An 18,333-nucleotide genomic window follows, 5' to 3' on the forward strand; every position below is an offset into this window, starting at 1 on the left:
TCATCAATTTGTCTCGTTTTATTCGTTGCATTTTATCTATACTATTATTACCGATCGACGAGCCGATTCGGACCGATGATAAATTTAAAATCGAAAGAACTAAGGAAGGATTTGAAGGGATGAAAATTGTTCTCTCTTTCTTTTTTTTTTCTTTTTTTGTTGTTTTTTTTTTTCCCCTTGTGAAATTCTTTAACTCACCGTCCTCGTCGTCCTCCTCTGCGGAGGAGCTTTTCGCCCACGGTGTGTTACACCTGTGCGTTAGCGTCAAATATCTTACGCCCAGGTGATAAAGCGTCCTTAAAACGGCTAGACTACTTCCTAGACTATGTCCTCCTTCCACGCCGATGAGCGAAGCAATTCTGCCTCTTTTGTGAGCCTCTAAGATTTCTGTGCGTTCAACGAGGAAGAACGATTAAATTCTCGTAGCTTAAAACACGTCATTCTTCGAACCTTAAAAAAAAGCAATACACACCCTTGGATGAGGCAGCAAACTGCATCTGCTGAGAATACTTTTCTATCAGTCGTTTTATTAGATCGACCTGTTCCAGAGTCAGCTGCACGGCGTTGAGATGCTGAGACTCGCACGGCACATAAGCGGCCCAAAACTACGACGACGTTGACGTGGTTATCGAATAAAAGAGAGAGAAAGAAAGAAAGAAAGAGAGAGAGAGAGAGAGAGAGAGAGAAAGAGAGAGAGAAGAGATAGAAGAGAAAAGCCGATAATACCTGACCACCGACCATGCCTTGTCGCAATCTGACCAAGTCCGTTTGACTCCAAGCGCTCTTGCTCCACGGTGCGACTTGTCGGAGATCCTTGTCGAAGTCGAAATCGGCCAACTGGTTGTGAACAAAGTTTCTGATATTCCAAGGTAGGTCATTGTGCCCGTCGATCAGCGGTACCTCCGTTAGAATTTGCCGTACTACTTCGAGTCTCTCTCGCGGCGTTGTCAGGGACGACGCGAGATCGCTATCCGCCGGTTGCGGTCCGACTCTACCGACCCAGCTGCCAATCGACAGTATAATCACGCTCGCGATCCAGACACTACTTTGTCCGCCACTCTGAAACAATGCCGACGAATAGAACACATTGTAATGGGTTTGAAAATATTTGCTAGAGTTTGTGTATAATTCAAGTAAATAGGAAAATAAAAGGAAAAGGAAGAAAAAAAAAAGAAAGAAAAATGAAAAAAAAAAAAAAAAAACAAAAGAAAGAAAAAAATAATCTGTTAATACAGTGGCAAGATAGGTAACTATGTCATCCAAGCTGGAGTGCTTTGATGCTGCGGAATAATATACCGCGTAGAAGCGGTCCGCAATCCGTTCTAAGGATTACCCCCGGCAAGTAGATTAATTCTCGGACAGCGTATACCACCGCCCTCCTCTATATTCCTAAAGTTCCCAGAGGGACAAGACAACGAATGGTATGAGTCGACGAAAAAAGAAACGGAGAAATAATTTACCGTATCTGTTTTACGAGTGTCTGCGAACTTATTGAAAATTTGTTATCATCCGTAGAAAATGAAGGAAGGAATTATGGCGATCGTTTCAATCGAATTCGATATCTTCCCAATAATCTAAATAATTAGAAATTTATATCGAGGTACCGTCGAGAATTTTGTGCTTGATTTTGAATTAAACAGAGGAAGAATGATGTGGTCTTGCCGAGGTTTATATCGTTTCCCTCGATGCAAAGATTGCATAAGATATTCTAGGCTAGATCGTGGCTTTTCTGCGAGATTGAGAGGAAGGGACGGGGAAGGGACGTGGAAAGACAAAGCTCTTACTTGACGCAACCCCATTTCGATGGAATGATGGATCGAATTCGCTAGGGAGGAAATTATCTCATCGAGTGTACTCTATACGTATAGTCTTTAAAGAGACGTTATAGATAAAGTTAAAAAAACGGGGAACCGAGGAGAAGACTTCTTCTCCTCTAAGAATTAACGTTAATTTGAGAAAAAGAGAGAGAGAGAGAGAGAGAGAGAGAGAGAGAGAGAGCGGGAGAGAAAAAAGGGGGAGAGAGAGACAAAGTTTGAAGACAGTTCGACGATAGAATTCTTAGCACGTAATTTTTCATGGTTTTTCTTCGTTCCAACGAATGGCCACCGTTCTAGGAACTTGGTAGAAGAAGGAAGAAAGTTTTTTGAAAACTTTTCGCATATCGTATTTCGCTGCACTTTAGTCCGGGTTTATGTTTTCTTCCACGGCGTCGTCGAAGGCCAGTTGAATGAAAAGTTCGAGTACGAAGAGAATCTGGAGAGCTTCTCTTTTGAAATCTACGTGCTGTTTCGGGCGGTTAAGGGATAAGAGAGAAGGAATGAGAGAGAGAGAGAGAGAGAGAGAGAAAGAAAAACGGACAGCGTGAGAAAAGTGACGCCTGCGAGTAAACGTCCTTAAAAAGAAAGAAAAAAAAGAAAAAGAAAAAAGCAAAAACAAACGCGTGAAAAGAAAAGGGAACATAGAAAAGACGAAAGGAGAAGAGATTTCGAAGATTCTCACTTCGATGTACTTTAGAGTAATGCGATCTCGTGAAACGTTAAGGGCGAATTTTCGAGAGACAGTTTGAAAGTTTTAATTCCGCTAAAATAAAAGGTAGTAACGAGGCAAGTGATAGGAGACAACGTGTGAAAAACAATCCGCATGGCTGAACGATACTCCGAAAGAAAATACTCCATTTGTTAAATTTTCTATTTGATTTTTTGATTAATCTTAACGATGACTTGTAGCGTATCGAAATATATTCATAGATATGGCTCGCAGATGGCACTCAAGCCGGATCAAATATTTTATTTTTTATTGCTATGACACGAGATATTGCACGTTTCATAATTAACAGTTCAATCTATAGGTTGACAGTACTAAAGAAGGATCAATCGTTTATCAAAATCGGTTGTATGAATATGTTCTCGTGACCAACGAGCGCGAGCCCAAGCGCATAAAATTCTCCTCTAGAATTTTAACGAGTTCTTTCCTTCCTTTTTTTTTCTTTCATTCTTTCTTTCTTCCTTCCTTCCTTCCTCTTTTTCCTTTTTTCTTTCTTCCTTCCTTTCTTCCACTTTTTTCCCTTCTTTCCTCTTATTTCGATTCTCTTCAATGCCGACCTTTGTTAAACGTACAACGTTCACGGTTTAATGCGCCTTCGTGTTTCGCACCATTTTAATCGAACGAACGAACGAATGAACGAACGAACGAACGAACGAACGAACGAACGAACGAACGAACGAACGAACGAACGAACGAACGAGAAAAATCGCCTTTCCAAGCACGAATGTGACCTTTCGAAAATAGAGAAAAATCAATGGTAGATAAGTACTCTAGACCAGAGATAAGATTATGGATGACAAAACGACTAGTTTGATTCGGCGCATTGAAAAGTTTCGAATACTTATTCGGAAAATTTGAAGAAGATGGCGAAACGAATGAGACGAGTTTCGGGATAAGTACCTGTACATTTCCAAAGGCGTCGTTGCTGTCGTTGATCGACACTCAAGATCAAGGAGTTTAGAGTCGGACTTTCTCTCCTTCTCTGGAGTGTTTTCGATCCTTTAATGAAAAGTTTGGAAAATTTCTTATCATTTTATCATCTTCGTTTTCTATAATAAAGTTTCTAGAACCACTTATCGTCGTTCTTACGAGAAGAATAATCTTATCGTCGATCCGATAATAAAACTCAGGCTTAGTAATTCGTTCGAACGTTATTTGGCCGAATTCTTTTTAAACAAATTCGTTGGATAAAATTTCAATGAAGAAGGATAGGGGGAAGGGGGAGGGGAAGAGGGAAACGTATGCGCGCGTCACACCCGTCGAGCCCGCGGAAGATAGCCGTCCTCGTAATGGGAACATTTCCGTGGGAAAGGGTGAAATAAATCTTCTATCGGTTCCTCTATCACTCTCGACAGATAAGGTAATCTATTTCTGTTCGTTCCGTTTATAAATGGTACGCGCGTTACCAAGAAAAAAAAAAAAAAAAAAAAAAAAAAGAAAAAAAAGAAAAAAAAAACTTTAATCCTTTCTGATCTGTATTTATCTTGCATTGTGTAATGTTAATGCGTTGAAGTGAGTACGAGCAAACAGTGGAGAGTTATAATAGACAAAAGAAAGAAAGAAAGAAAGAGTAAATAAAAAACGCGAAAGCAAACAAATATAAAAGAAAAGAAACAAAATGGATAATAAAATGCAAATGATCGACTTGTGTTCTTTGTTTGTAAAAGGGCTTTTATTAAAGTCATGAATGGAAGATTTGCGCGGTCTACTGTTTCATAGATAATTAGTCGAGTGAGCAGCATGTGAAAAGGTCCATTTATAGAGGATATTGTATACCGAACGATGTCAACATTTCGCTCGTTTGTTATAGGCGCGAGTACATGCCGAGGCACAAATGTGCTTCTGTGACTTACATGTTCATTCGTCATACAGGAAAGCTTCGTTAGCAAGAGCTTATGGCACGTATTGATACACGTACATATATAATCAATACGCAAGAGAGACTTAAGCAACGCTTAATCGCACCACGTATCCTAATAAAACTGATATAGCCGATAGAGTGAAATATTAACTCCCTAAACTTTGAGATATATCGGTTACGACGAGCCGAACACCGAGCGCTTTCTATACCTTCAATTTTTATGGACCTGATAGTAGTGTCGTGAAAACGAGAATTGTGACTGTTACGTGACAGTTATGACTACGGTTAACGCAGTTATCGCATCCTTGGAAAAGATTTGACTCCTCTGAAACAACTTTCGATAACTATCCGATATTTTACTCGCATAAATCATTAAAGCATAAAAGAAGGTACCCTTCCGATTCGATCCTTCAGAGGTCTTCTTCTCTTGGCGTTTCTCTTATTTTATCGTGTATTCGTCTGCAAAGTATGGGATAGAAGAAAATTGATAAAACTGTGGAGAAACTTTTTGGAACGAAATATGTTGAAATTTCATTTCACTCAAGGACGAAAAAGAATCATGCGTATCGTTCGCTCGAAAACGTACGTAACTGAGGTAACAGAGATGCGAAAAGTTTTGGCGCGAAACTTTGAGATTGGAAATATTTTGCGTGGTCGTTTCTCTCTCTCGCTCTCTCTCTTTTTCTTCTCTTGTTGGCTTCTCTCCTCTTTATGTTCCAAGCTTCGACTACCCAGTGGATTATCGTAAATCAAAGAGAGTTTGGGAAACGACCGGCGAAAAGAAAGGACAGATGGCGATCGATCGAACGATTCCTCTGATCGTTTTATCGATTTGGAAATCTGAAAAATCAACGTACAAACGCAACTCTCCGAGTTCTCTCTCTCTCTCTCTCTCTCTCTCTCTGTCTTCTATTAAAGCGAGCCAAATTTTTTCTCGTTAATTATATCAGCAGAACGAAGAGAAATCGGGTTAGCAGATAGTTTTACGAGTTCGCGAGAACGTTCGCGACAAGCTTTCGGATACACAGGGGAGGAAAGTTTATTATCAAGGGCGTAACGGTGCAGTACGCGATGTGAAATACGTTTGCGAACGAAGCTCCAAACAAATCTTGGCGGCTAAAAGTTGCATGGCTCGAGAGAACACGTACGTGCCGTTAATGTTGCTTCTATTATCTTGCGATGTCGAAATATCGTGGGAACGTGGTTTCTCATAGAATAACAACGACAACGAGAAAAGTTCTGTGCCTACGTCGAGAGAGGAATATGAATGAGTCCTCGACGCATCGGCAAATAATTTCCCGTAATCAACTCTGATACTCTAGTAACGCGTTAAAGCGTATTGATCTTATCCCCGAGTACCGAAAGAACGTACTTGTCTTCTTTCTTTTTTTTTCCCCTTTCTCTCCGAGTCAAAAAGCGGCTAAGGATTTACAAGCTCGCTCTTTTCATCGGAATAGCTTGTAAGCTTCGATTTAGTTAAGTCCCACTGGATTACAGCGTGCATTCGCAGCTAAAACTGCAGCTAAAAGTTCGAGGGTAAATACATACCTATGTATATAGATATATTTAGGTATATCCATGTACTACGTGCCTTTTCACCTTCCTTTTTTCCAGAAGGCAATCTCGTTTGTCGTCTGTAATTAGTTGCCTAACAAGCGACTACGTCTACCTGCGTGGAATCGCATTATTTCGGAGCTTATAACAACACTCCACTAATCACGATACCAAGTTTAATGAAACGATTTTAATTATATCATACTGCGAAGGTTAATCCGTATTCCTCCAACAAAGAAATTATAAATGTTATTCCGCAATCCAACTTTGCGCTTTCGAAAAACATTCTCTTATTCAAAATATACGTTTGTCCGCTATTCGTTTGGACGTTGATGATTTTATTAAACGATTTAAACTTTTCATACTCTCTCTCTCTCTCTCTCTCTCTCTCTCTCTCTCTCTGCCCCTTTCTCTCTCGTTGCAATATGCCGGAGGAATGCGATTTTGTAGAAATTAAATTGTTGAACAAATTTTATTTTCTATTTGTCCCATTTGGAGGAAATAAAGTCAAATATTTTCATCGCTGTAAAAAAAAAAAAAAAAAAAAAAAAAGAAAAGAAAATAAAAAAAGAAAAATAATAATAAATAAATAAAAACTTTCGATTTTCGCAATGAAAATATTTTTCCTACTTTTCCAGTCGTTCGTTCCGTAAAAATGAATGGTCGTGCGTTTCAGTATTAACGAGGCTAAAGCCACGAAATACAGTGATACTAAAGAAAGTAATACGAGTCAAATATATTTCATTCGGTAGGAAGGCAGTGAAATAGTTTCCCGTTTACCTTTATTCCATCTCATCTTGGCTTCCAACCTTCTGGAGATTCTCTTTAAATCTTTTTTCAAAAGAGAAAGACTTTGACGTTCTTGATCCATGTCGGATAGTTTTGAATGGCACCTACGAAGCTTGCGCGATCAAATCCAAGAAATCGTATCTCCCGAGAACTTGAAATTCGTTGGTGGAACTTTCTAAAGCGCTTAGGGGTTACAAGGAACCGTGATTCCGATAAATTTGTTACCCGGAGATTGTGAGAGTCCGTCTTAACCTTCGTGCTACGATAAAAGACCAATGGCGTCTCTCTCTCTCTCTCTCTCTCTCTCTCTCTCTCGTTCTCTTCATTGTCTTCCTCTGAATCTACCATTCTCTCTTTGATATTATTTATTCATCGAGACAATCAAAAGGATCCCTTTGATAAGGGTAGCTTTTGTAAGAGATTCCCTTGTAAATAATCGCAATCGACTAGTAGGTATCGAGAAGTTTTACTTTGATGATCGAGATCAACTGACTAACGACGAATTTGTTCAGGCGATAGCGAGCAAAGGGAATGGCTAATGACGTGTATTACTTAATATTCTTGGGAATCTACTAACAAGATTCTACGTAAGAGAGACCGTAAAGGTGCACAAATGCAAAGTTACGCGTAGCATTTGCCCGCGAGGAAATTACTTTGAGTTGAAAAGTTAGCAAAGAACAACGTCACAGTAGATAGAGAGAAGAGCCAACCAACTAACTCGAATGCCGACCCAATGCCGATATAGTAGTACTTGCGGTACTCTGTACTTGGTCTCGACCGTAAAGAAAAATATGCTATCTCTACGGCGTATATGCATTTTCAATTTGCAAATTTTCCCTTATCCTTTGGACCAAAACTAGAAGGAAAGATTTACGAAGTAATGTATCCACTTATTACGAGATGCCAGTAATAATTCACACGTAGTTTAGATTATTAATAGAGGGAGTAAGAAGGTTAGTTCGAAGCAAACGGGGCTGGCCGAGGATGGGTATAATGACGTCTGCAAAAGCATTAGTACTCTGGCCCTTTCCCTAGCACCTAACACCACCACCACCACCATCACCTTCGAGCGTTTCCTCGCTTGAGTTATCCGCCGTAATACCTATGCATGTCTGCAATTGCAAAACGTATTATTATTTATGAAACGGTAATGAAGACGTTCCTTGAATATTCTGCAAATTTCTATATAGATATAGATATATAAATTTACAGAGCACTATCGCCAAAGCGCGTGTCCCGTTTCATATGCTCCTCTAATATTTAATAGACTTTGCTCGTCGTTGCAAAGCTATGAGAGAGAGAGAGAGAGAGAGAGAGAGAGAGAGAGAGAGAGAGAGAGAGAGAGAGAGAGAGAGAAGTCATTGCACTTCATAAATTCCAATCACACGATTTATCCATTTCCCTTATCTCCGACGACCAGATATCTCGCGTTTACTTGTTGCTCTTCTTTTTATTACAAAGACCACGCGATTTCTGCGGTCTCGTTAAACATTTTTTCGTGGTGTTACACGTGATCGTCACGAGTGTCAATTAGCCTACTTCTTCCTTGAAAATGAAGCGTTGTCGTCCTCGTCGCGGCAACGAAAATTCGCGAAAACGAAGTTGCCTCGACAGTAAGAGAAAGAGAGAGAGAGAGAGAGAGAGAGAGAGAGAGAGAGAGAGAGAGAGAGAGAGAGAGAGAGAATCTTTTTTCGCTGAATCTTTTCGTGCAGCAGCTTTCACGAGTTGTTCTACGAGTGTTCTCGGACACTCGACGCTCTTAATGCAAAAGTCAGTGAGTGGCTCCCTGTGAAGAGGAACGAGGCAAAAGGAGAAAGAACACACACAGACAGACAGACAGAGAGAGAGAGAGAGAGAGAGAGAGAGAGAGAGAGGGATAGAAGGAGTGGCCGAGATTCGCGAACTACGCCACTGGGCGACCCCGGAGACGAATCTTCTCCCTCGTTACCGTGTCGGCTAACGAGAAATTTCGTCGTCGAGCGACGAGGCAAGAAGGTTCCCGACGAAACGATAATAATGCTCGAAACTAGGGTAAGCCTTTGGGACAAACGTTTGCGGTAACGAACGGAGATTTGCTATGCGCAAAGCGATACGTTTCCGTTTATCTTCAAGATACCTTATTTGGATTGTAAGCGATACGTCTCATACCGAAAGACATTAAACTTAAACAATCCTCTCGATTGGTTTATTAAAATGATAACTTAAAGAATTCTCTAAACGTACCAACGAAAGAAATTCGATCGTTCGATAGATAAATTTCGAGAAGAAAGAATCCAAGGAAATTCGTATTAACGAAAGAGAGATTTTACAGCGGGCCGATGCACATCGCGTATTCCACCTTTACCAGCCATATTTCTTCCTGCAGAATCCTACATGGCTTTGTTACGTTCCGTAAAGTCGGAGAAGAAGTAGTAAGGCACGTAGGTGTTATACAAGGTGTGCGTCCGCCTTCGCTCGACCGATAACTGTTTCTTTTTACGACAATCGTAAAAAAGAGCCTCGTAGTCGTTAGAAAATTTCCAATATCTTAAAGACCATACCAAATATACATTAGCGTGAGTTTGGACGTTGTAAAGGAAGAAACGTTCGACGTAATGCCGTAGAAAAAAAAAAAGGAAAAAAAAAGAAAAAAGAAAAAAAAGAGTAAATAAATAAATAAAGGATGAGGTTTGTATCGGTTGGCGAAACGAAAGGGTTGTATCACCCCGTATATAAGAGGGAACTTCTTACTTGATACGCTCGGAAAAGCTCACCACCGAATTCCAGGCACGTTGGATGGATCCACCGGGGGAAAGAGGTTACGCCGCACTTGTACAGACTTTCTTAGATATTACACAAACATCGCACATTCTAAGTTCTATACTACGGAGAAGCCTGCTCGTAAATGGCCAACACAGGAGCGCGTACGATCGCGTTAGATCGCACGACTGCCGATGCTTAAGCTAGAATTTGCCATTGAATTTGGATTATCGTGTATCGATTCCGCATACCGTATTCTCGATGCTTCTCCTTTCTATCTAGGGGAGATGGGTAAAGTACCTACGTATAATATAGCTAAGGTTTTCATTCACAAAATTAAAGAAATTTCCTCGATATTAGAAGGATAGTCGATGGTATTATTCTATTGTCTCTATGTAACAGCTACGTATCTATAATCCGTTGATTCACTTTGCCCTTTGTATTCTCACATATTAGGTTCTCGCGCATCCGTGAGCGTACATATACCTCTCTGCATACGTACATTCCTTAGCAAGGATACTCTACGTTCTGCCGAGCACCAGAATTAACAATGCAACCGGCATCGACGTTTCCGAGGTAGCGCGATACGCTCGGCGCTCGTCTCTCCAAACGTCATGATTAATGCTCGCTAACCTAACCAGCTGCATACCTCCTTCGAAATTACGCTTCTCCAAATGGTCCGCTCGACAGTCGGAGCCTTCGATAATTGGAAATTAACAGAATCCGGTATACCTCTTCTTAATGCGTTTGCCAAGTGTGTTCGTAGGGGCCAACTACCGAGCTAATGTTCGTTTAGTCGAAATCGATCCTTCGACTCCTATTCGCTCTATGCGACGACGTTACTGCACCCTAACGGGCTTACGGTGGATCTCTGTACATCTTCAATTTATGGGAATTAATGAATATCGTCGTCGGGTAACGAGGAGAAAGCACATCGGAGAAAGCACATTGGAAAAAGGACGAGGAGAGTATTTCTTTGGTTAGCCAGATTTACGGACATACCTGCGTATCTATGGTATGCTCGTAAAAATGAAACGATACTTGCTTGTTCGTGTATCCTTGCAGTTACAGCAAGTAGCGTTATGTAGGCGGATAGAGGTAGCCTGGGAGGTTTAAGGGGTGAGATCGTTGGGTAGGTATATGGGGAGTACTGGACGACGGCAACAACCGTTTTTAATGGACCAAACTTGTAATCCCCGTTGCTCCAGCTCTGAAACGCAGTGCTTGCAGTGCCCGAAATGGATTCCTGCGGCAGCAACCAGGAAGTTGCTACTTTTTAATGCAGCGCTAGTGTATAGGTACGTGCGTGAATGTGTCGACTATCTCGGCTCTATCGCGCTATACCCAATGCTATTCTCCTTGTTTGCATTTTCTGTCCTTTCTATTCTACCGAGCGCGACTAACCTCCCTCTCTCCCTCCCATCCTTCCTCTCTCCTCCGTCCGTACCAGGACGTAAATAATTCCGCTTGCGATGATACTCCGCTCGCTGAAAACAGAAACTTTGTGGCTATCTCTCTTTCTTCCTGACTTCCCCATTCTCTCTATTTTCTACTACTGCTATTGCCATTAGGTTAAATTACGAGTATCCGATATGTCCCGCTTCAAAAGTTATTCTTTCCCGAAGTAGTTCCAATTAAATCCTGCGCCTCGATGCTCGCCAAATACACTCGGAAAATCTCGATCAGGAGAAAGGGGAGAAGTAGTGGTGGTAAAGGAATCGAGACGATTAAGGTTCCTCGCTTTGGAGAGGACATTACCGCTTGTGTGTGTTCATGATAATGAAGAACGATTTTCCGACGGGAATTCGATCGTATCTTTTTGCTCGAAGGTTTGGCCCTCGAATAACCCCTCTTCTACTTATTCTTCTTCTTCTTCTTCTTCTTCTTCTCCTCCTCATCTTTTTTTCCTTTTTCTCTTCCACACGCCAGTTAATTCTCTTTCGATTTTTTTTCTACAAAGCGAACGACAGACGATATGGCTTTGACCAAGAAGAGAAACGTTTAACGAGTAAATCGATGCACGCTCCTCTATCCATTTCGAAACGAAAGAGAATTTATATTTTCCCGTGAACGTTCCTATCGTCCATATTGTCTTTCAAAGTCTAGATATATGTATGCATGTATGTATGAAGGAGAAAAGAATAAGGGTCGAAAAAGGACTTTAAGAGGGTAACGAAGTTTCCTCGAGGAAAGTCATTTCGTAAGCCTCAAAAGGATATAAGAAGAAAAATTCTGTTCTCTCGGGATAGTCCTTCCTCTCTCTCTCTCTCTCTCTCTCTCTCTCTCTATACGACGAGGGAAGGCCTCCGGCTAGCGATAGTGTATGCGGTGTACCGATGACAAACGGCGACTCAAAAGTCGATACCACCGAGACGTGTTTTCTCTGCTCGGACGTGTCTCGGCACCTATTTACATTCAAATGTCTTATAACGTTTTACGATCTTACGTCCTCTTTCTTCTTCGTTTCCTTCTTCTTCATCTTCTTCTTCTTTTACTACTACCCCAGTCAGTCATCGTAAAGCTTTCCTTACCCTTCGATATCACTTCAAAGCAGATAAAAATTCTTATTCCTCGTCTAGAAAGATCGTTCGAGGTTCTTTAATTCACTCGTTTCAAGTTATTAAAACTCACGGACCGATAATGAGGGAACGTGCAAGTTGCGAACTCCAGGGACATAGCTGCTAGTAGATTAAATTATAATCCTGTGTCTGATTTACATCAATAACGACGGAAACTCCGGTTGGCTCGTTAGAAACTTTCCTAGAAGCGATACACAGAGAGCACTACGGTATGTGTCCACGAACAAGGAAAACGAAAAGGGGAAGAAGAAGAAGATAGATAGATAGAGATAGAGAAAGAGAGAGAGAGAGAGAGAGAGAGAGAGAGAAGAGCGTACCTGAATGGTCGTTGCTGTCACTGTTCCGTAACCGCCACAAGCACATACGATGTGTTCTGGTTTGCTCGGCTCGCTTTGAGTTACATTCCTCAAAAGATCCGCGAAACCTAATCACTTTGGCCGCTACTCTGATTTAGGATTCTCTCTTCTCTCTGTCCTTTGTACTATCAAAACGGAAACCATATATATTCAACCGACTGTAGAACCATCATCTATGACAGATAATTAAGTCTATTCTTTCCAGGTAGATTACTCTCTCTCCCTCCCTCCCTCCCTCCCTCTCTCTCTCTCTCTTTCTCTCTCTCTCTTTCGCTTTCTGGGCTTATCTTTCGAGACACGTCCACGGCAGCAAGCCGGTACCTTTCGACTTTGGCTTTATGCATTCGTTCGAATACGAAAAATGTTTGGCAGAGAAAGGGCAAAGTTCTCCTACCAGCCAGAGTTTCAATTTGTAATCAAGCCAGACTTGTCCCTCCTGTCTTCGGCATGCTTCTTCTACTTGCGAGAACGAAAAATAGCAATTCCCTCGTAAATAGCAGAGACTCTGGAATAATCTTTAATGTACGTAATCCTTTGTAGTCTTCCTTCCGAGTAGATCCCACGGATAAAATCTCAGGTGGACGCTAGAATCTTGGACGCTTCTCTTCAAATTGATTTCTTTAAAGGTATCTTCTGTAGAAAAGAAAACCATCCAAGAATGAACATTTCTCTCTCTCTCTCTCTCTCTCTCTATTTCTTCTGTTCTCAATGGATCATTAACGAAGTACCTATTCTATTCTATAAAAGCATGATCGCAAAAGTGAACTTCTAATGGCAATCCCTTTTGGTGCATTTGTTCGACGATTGAATCGAGGTCCTTAAGAGGATACTTTCGTTTTTCGTTATATCACACCTGTAGGAGTAATTCTTTTAGGTTCCTTCCATAACTATAAATCTTATGTCATTAAAAATGCGTGCATCAGAATATTTTTTGAAACTAATTATTAAGTGAAAAAAAAAAAAAATAGAAAGTGCCGAAATCAATAATTCAAGAAACGAGGTTGGAGAAAGGAACGTTGATACCAGAAAATATCACGAAATGTTTTTAGCTCTTGATTATCATATAAATATATACACGTAAAAATATGAGGACGCAAAAGGAGTGTCAAAAGCAGCTATTTTTCTATTAGGATCTAGAATCCAATGATTTTATTCGAACATTTTTTACGATCAAATATCAGATATATAAAAATATATCTTCTTGATATTTCGCGTTTACGATATGTCGAGAAAACTGGAATCTCTTATACAGATCCATAGATTTACGTGTACGTTGTAATCTAGGTTGCACGTGGTATCTCTGAAGAAGCACTAACGGAAAGAAACAAAAATTTGACGAGCGATGATCCAAACTGAAGACGTGGACAAGACGTTAAGTATATAACGACGATCTTACGAGTCCGACAGTAAAGTAAAGTATATTCTACGAGAGCTTTCATTCAGTTTCAAGTTGTTAACGATTTGGAACGTAGAGGATATTTTTGAGAGAGTAACGGATAAGTATTATATTTTTCGCTCGACGTTACACGAAATATATCCAACAACTTTGGCAATGCCCGGGAATGGCATTTCGTCGGATTCGTCAAGAGAAGACGAGGTTGGAAAATACGAGAAAATTTTTCAAGGGTCCTTACCTTCGCGATTCATAATTTACTCGATTTTACAGCGGCACAATCGCGTTAATACCCGGCGTATAAAAGGCGATTGTACGAGGCAGGACATCCCGTCTCGTAGCGCACGTTTGATTTCGTCTACCCTGATTATTGCTATTTCATAGAGAGCGGATGCATCGTTAATTCACTTACATAGTAATTTAGCTCGGGTAATCAAATTTCGCGAGCGACGTCGTCGTCACCGACGACTACGATCGTCGACGTCGATGAGAAACGAACGAACGAACGAACGAACGAAAGAGCGAGCGAACGGACAGATGGATGGACGGACGGACGAACGAATGGACGGACGGACGAACGAACAAACGAACGAACAAGCGACGTCAGTTAAATGCGGGTTAACTCGATTCAAATTGATGTGCGAAATAAAAGTCATGTTAAAGAAAGAGCGCTATATTTTTCAATCGAAAATCGTTGATTTTCTCAAAACGATATAGGATTATATTGTACATATATCGCGTACTTTTGTGTAACTTTCGAGACGTTTCATTTATTAAAAATGAATAATTAAATTATATGGGAAAAGTTTATCATCGCCTCTCAGCGAATTGATAATTCATGTTTACTTAGATAGCGAAAACTCGTGGAAAACGTACACACTTGAAAGATCGATGAGTACGCAGCAGGTGCGCTCGATAATCGTTTTCGTCACACTTGGTTGCTTCGATGCGTTTGAATCGATAGATCTGAGCGCTTTGATTGATCTCTCAGGTGTTTCATGAGCCAATTTTGAGATGATGCCTTTTGGACCGTCTCCCTTCTTCCCCTCCTACTTGTCCTCTCTTCGTTTCCTATCCCAGGCATATTCGAGGAAGCTTTCGTCGTTTCGAGTTTTCACTTTGCAGATTACTCGCACGTGCACGAACTATAACTTGGATTAGTTTGCTTTCAGGCTCGGTTGCCATTTAGAACGGCGAGAGCTTCCCATTTGGTATCAATACGTCATCGACCGGAGGAGCGAAGAGAAGAGAGAGACCACCCCGCAGGTGATGCAGGTGGCTAATTATCCTTCCGACTTAGTTTCCATGAGCTGTGCAATGTCTTTTGTTAGCAGCCCTTAAGATTCGCGAGTTCGACGCTCGACTCTTGGCGATTAACTTCCACTTTTCGAATACGCTGTACTACTGTTGCTGCTGCTTTTCCTTTTCTCGTAACCTTCTCCTCCTCCTCAAGGAAGATCTTAACAAGTGCCGTTGAAGAGTCACATTCGCGTTCTCCTCATATCCTTGAAGATTTTCTCTCGAGAGGAATTTACCGATGAAATTAAGGAAGGTAATCGTTTACAGTGGTAATTTAATTAAAAGTCATTACCGAGCGAGCTTAGGGTTTAACGAGCAGATAAAATAGCAAGAGATGAATCTAGGAGAATCTTATCTCTCATATATATATATATATACATATATATATATACACACATATATATATACGGCGAAGAAAATACGTAAATGAAATTTATACAAAATTATTGCGCCACCAAAGTTTTCATATCCCAGGCGAGTGTGGGTCGGTCAAAGCATCTTGTTAGACGTTAAGCTATCGACGCTTCCATCTAACGACTTTACTCTCTCATAGCCTCGAGTAAAGTGCCATCGGGAATTCCACAGCTGCGATATGTATTACAGGGGAAAACCGAAGGGTCTCGATGCGACGTCTTTCCGACGATACTCCGTCACGTAGATGTACACACACACACACACATATATATATATATATGTATATATACACATGGCAAAGCTTGAAGTAAAGCGTATTGCAAAGAGGGGACTTTAGTTTCCTCTCGACCGAAGTAATCTGTTTTCAAAGATCTCTCCTTTTCGAGTTTTACTCGAGGAATTTCCGTCCACGCACGATAGCGTTATCTTCTCAGAAAAATAGACCGGTTTTGCTGCTTTCTAATTCTATGCTCTTTCAAAGGGACGAGTAGTAAAGGCTAGTCGTGTAGTTCCCGAGAAACGAGAAGTAGACAAGAGAGCGCGCACGAGAGAGAAAGAAAGAGAGAGAGAGAGAGAGAGAGAGAGAGAGAGAGAGAGAGAGAGAGAGAGAGAGAGAGAGAGAGAGAGAGAGAGAGAGTCACTTTTGAAGAGTAATTGGCGAACTCTCGTGAGAGTTGGTGTGCGGTAAATACTCGGATATGATCCCTCTGTCCTCGTCCCTGGACACCTGGAGGCCGTAATTAAATACTCACGACAAGGACCGTTAGCGCGAAAAGGGCCTTTTACACTTCTCTGTTCATTGTCTTTCTAGCATCACCTCTATACCTAGCAACTCACCCCCTTTTCCCTGATTATTACGCGAGCCCCTCTATATTACGGTTCCCTCTCTTTGCGCTAGGAGACTAGGAGAACCTCTTTCCTCACAATTCGTGTGCCTCTTTCTGTCGCTGACACCTCGAAACACCACCTCCGTCCACAACCGCGAGACCACCGTCCTCGCCACACCGACCACGTTACCGAGCATCAAAATTTCAGGAAACCGTAACAATTTATACACCGTACGTGTCACCTACAAAGGCCCCATTGAAAATTCCAAACTATGATATCGTATATCTCGACGTCTTTACCAAAATTGTTACTTTATATCAAAGAAATCTCTTTGATCTTTTTCTCTCTAATCCCTTTCGTTAATAATAAATTAAAAATCTATCAATACGAGAGGGAAAATCGATTCATTTAATCTTGGTATTATCTACCAAGGCTAACCGAGGCGATCAAAGTTATTAATTTACTACGTTTTATGGTATTACGAAGATGACGATTTCATATATTACAATCTGATATTATGATACAATTAATTAAAATTTCTACACGTCGTTAAGTCGGGTAAAATGAGTACTTTCATCTTCAATGATCCAATTCGGTATCGCATGATCAAAGCGACAGGTTAATAGAGATTTTACATAGCGACAAAGCTTTGTCATGGTTAAATGGACAAAGAGAGACGTTAGCAACTTCACAGTGTCACACTTAATTAACATGCTTAATTATGACAATGTACATAGCTATCAAATCGCAGTACGCTGTATTGTTTACCTTCCTAACATGCGATCGTCAAAATTACGCTGAGCTGTATCGAGCGCGAATATGAATTTTCAATTTTCATCAAGTTTGTAACTAACAGTTTCTGTCTTGTCTTACCCTATTCTTGAGACTGACGAGCTACATAGCTCGTTCCTTTATGAAAAAAACACCAATAATTAAATGAGAAACTTTCGCCATCGTTTGAACCGTGCTAAAATCAAGGAATTCTTTGGCGAAGACTTTCCACGAGTAAAGAGGGAGGAAGTTAAATGGTCGACGTCGATTTTTGTCCTATACCCCGTAACCCTCTTTATCTCCTCGTCTTTACCTTATCCAAAGAGTTGTCGGCTTGATTAAAATATTTTAATGGACGTTATTCTCCTACGGCATTGCCGCGGATTTACTGTCTTTCGACCTGTCGTACTGTCGTTATTAAGGCACGTCCACACTACGAGCTCTCTCGACAACCGGATAGACATGACGAACAATTAAGATAAAAGCTCGATTGCGAGTGAGAGAGACAGCAATAGAGGGACAGAGAGAGAGGGAGAGAGAGCGGAGAATGAAAGAGAGGGGAAGAGAGAAATGTATGTTATTCTATCGGAAAATGAAAATGCAAGAGGAGAAAAAAAAAAGGAAATATGTCGCATTCCGATGGATTCGATGACATTTATAGTCGCAGATATGTATATAATAAAGGGAAAGGTGAAAGGTCAGAGGAATGAATAAATATTTTTCAAAGAATAATTTTTACATTAATCACATGTATTTCGCGTGGAAATAGTTGCAAATGTTGTCTCGAATGATTTTTTTTTTCTTCCTTCCTTCCTTTCTTTCTTTGTTTTTTATATCGTCATCCACCTCGATCGCGTGTATGGATTTATTTTTATATGAAAGAACGGAAACGCATTGTAAAGCTAGCGCTCACGTCAAGATTGGCAGGGAATGCGATAAATAAAAAAAAATATGGAACGACGTGCGCGTTGCTCGTCAATTCTCCTGCTCTTTTTTATTCCTTCTCTCTCGCTCTCTCTCTCTCTCTCTCTCTCTCTCTCTCTCTCTCTCTCCTTTTTTTTTCCGAAACCTCGAATCGAGATCGCAGCTGTCGCGGGCGCGAATTAACCAAACTTTTATTCCATCAATATTTTTTCTTTCTTTTCTTTTTTCTTTTATTATTTTCTGTTTGTTTTTTTTATTTTGCTTTCGCGTAACGACCATCGC

At 40.8% G+C, this 18,333-nt stretch overlaps 1 protein-coding gene across 2 annotated transcripts in view; it reads right to left on the reverse strand.

The window, feature by feature from the left end:
- LOC124423782 (dipeptidase 1-like) overlaps positions 1-18,333 on the reverse strand; it is a 64,724-nt gene that overhangs the window by 4,229 nt on the left and 42,162 nt on the right. For both annotated transcript variants that reach the window (XM_046961974.1, XM_046961973.1), the window contains exons 3-5: positions 727-1,059; positions 473-605; positions 199-387 (exon numbers count right to left, since the gene is read on the reverse strand). In XM_046961974.1, coding sequence (XP_046817930.1) covers positions 199-387; positions 473-605; positions 727-1,059 — 655 coding nt within the window. The remainder of the gene's footprint in view (positions 1-198; positions 388-472; positions 606-726; positions 1,060-18,333) is intronic.

The sequence above is a fragment of the Vespa crabro genome, chromosome 4 (assembly GCF_910589235.1).
Source record: "Vespa crabro chromosome 4, iyVesCrab1.2, whole genome shotgun sequence".
Taxonomy (NCBI): Eukaryota; Metazoa; Arthropoda; class Insecta; order Hymenoptera; family Vespidae; genus Vespa; species Vespa crabro.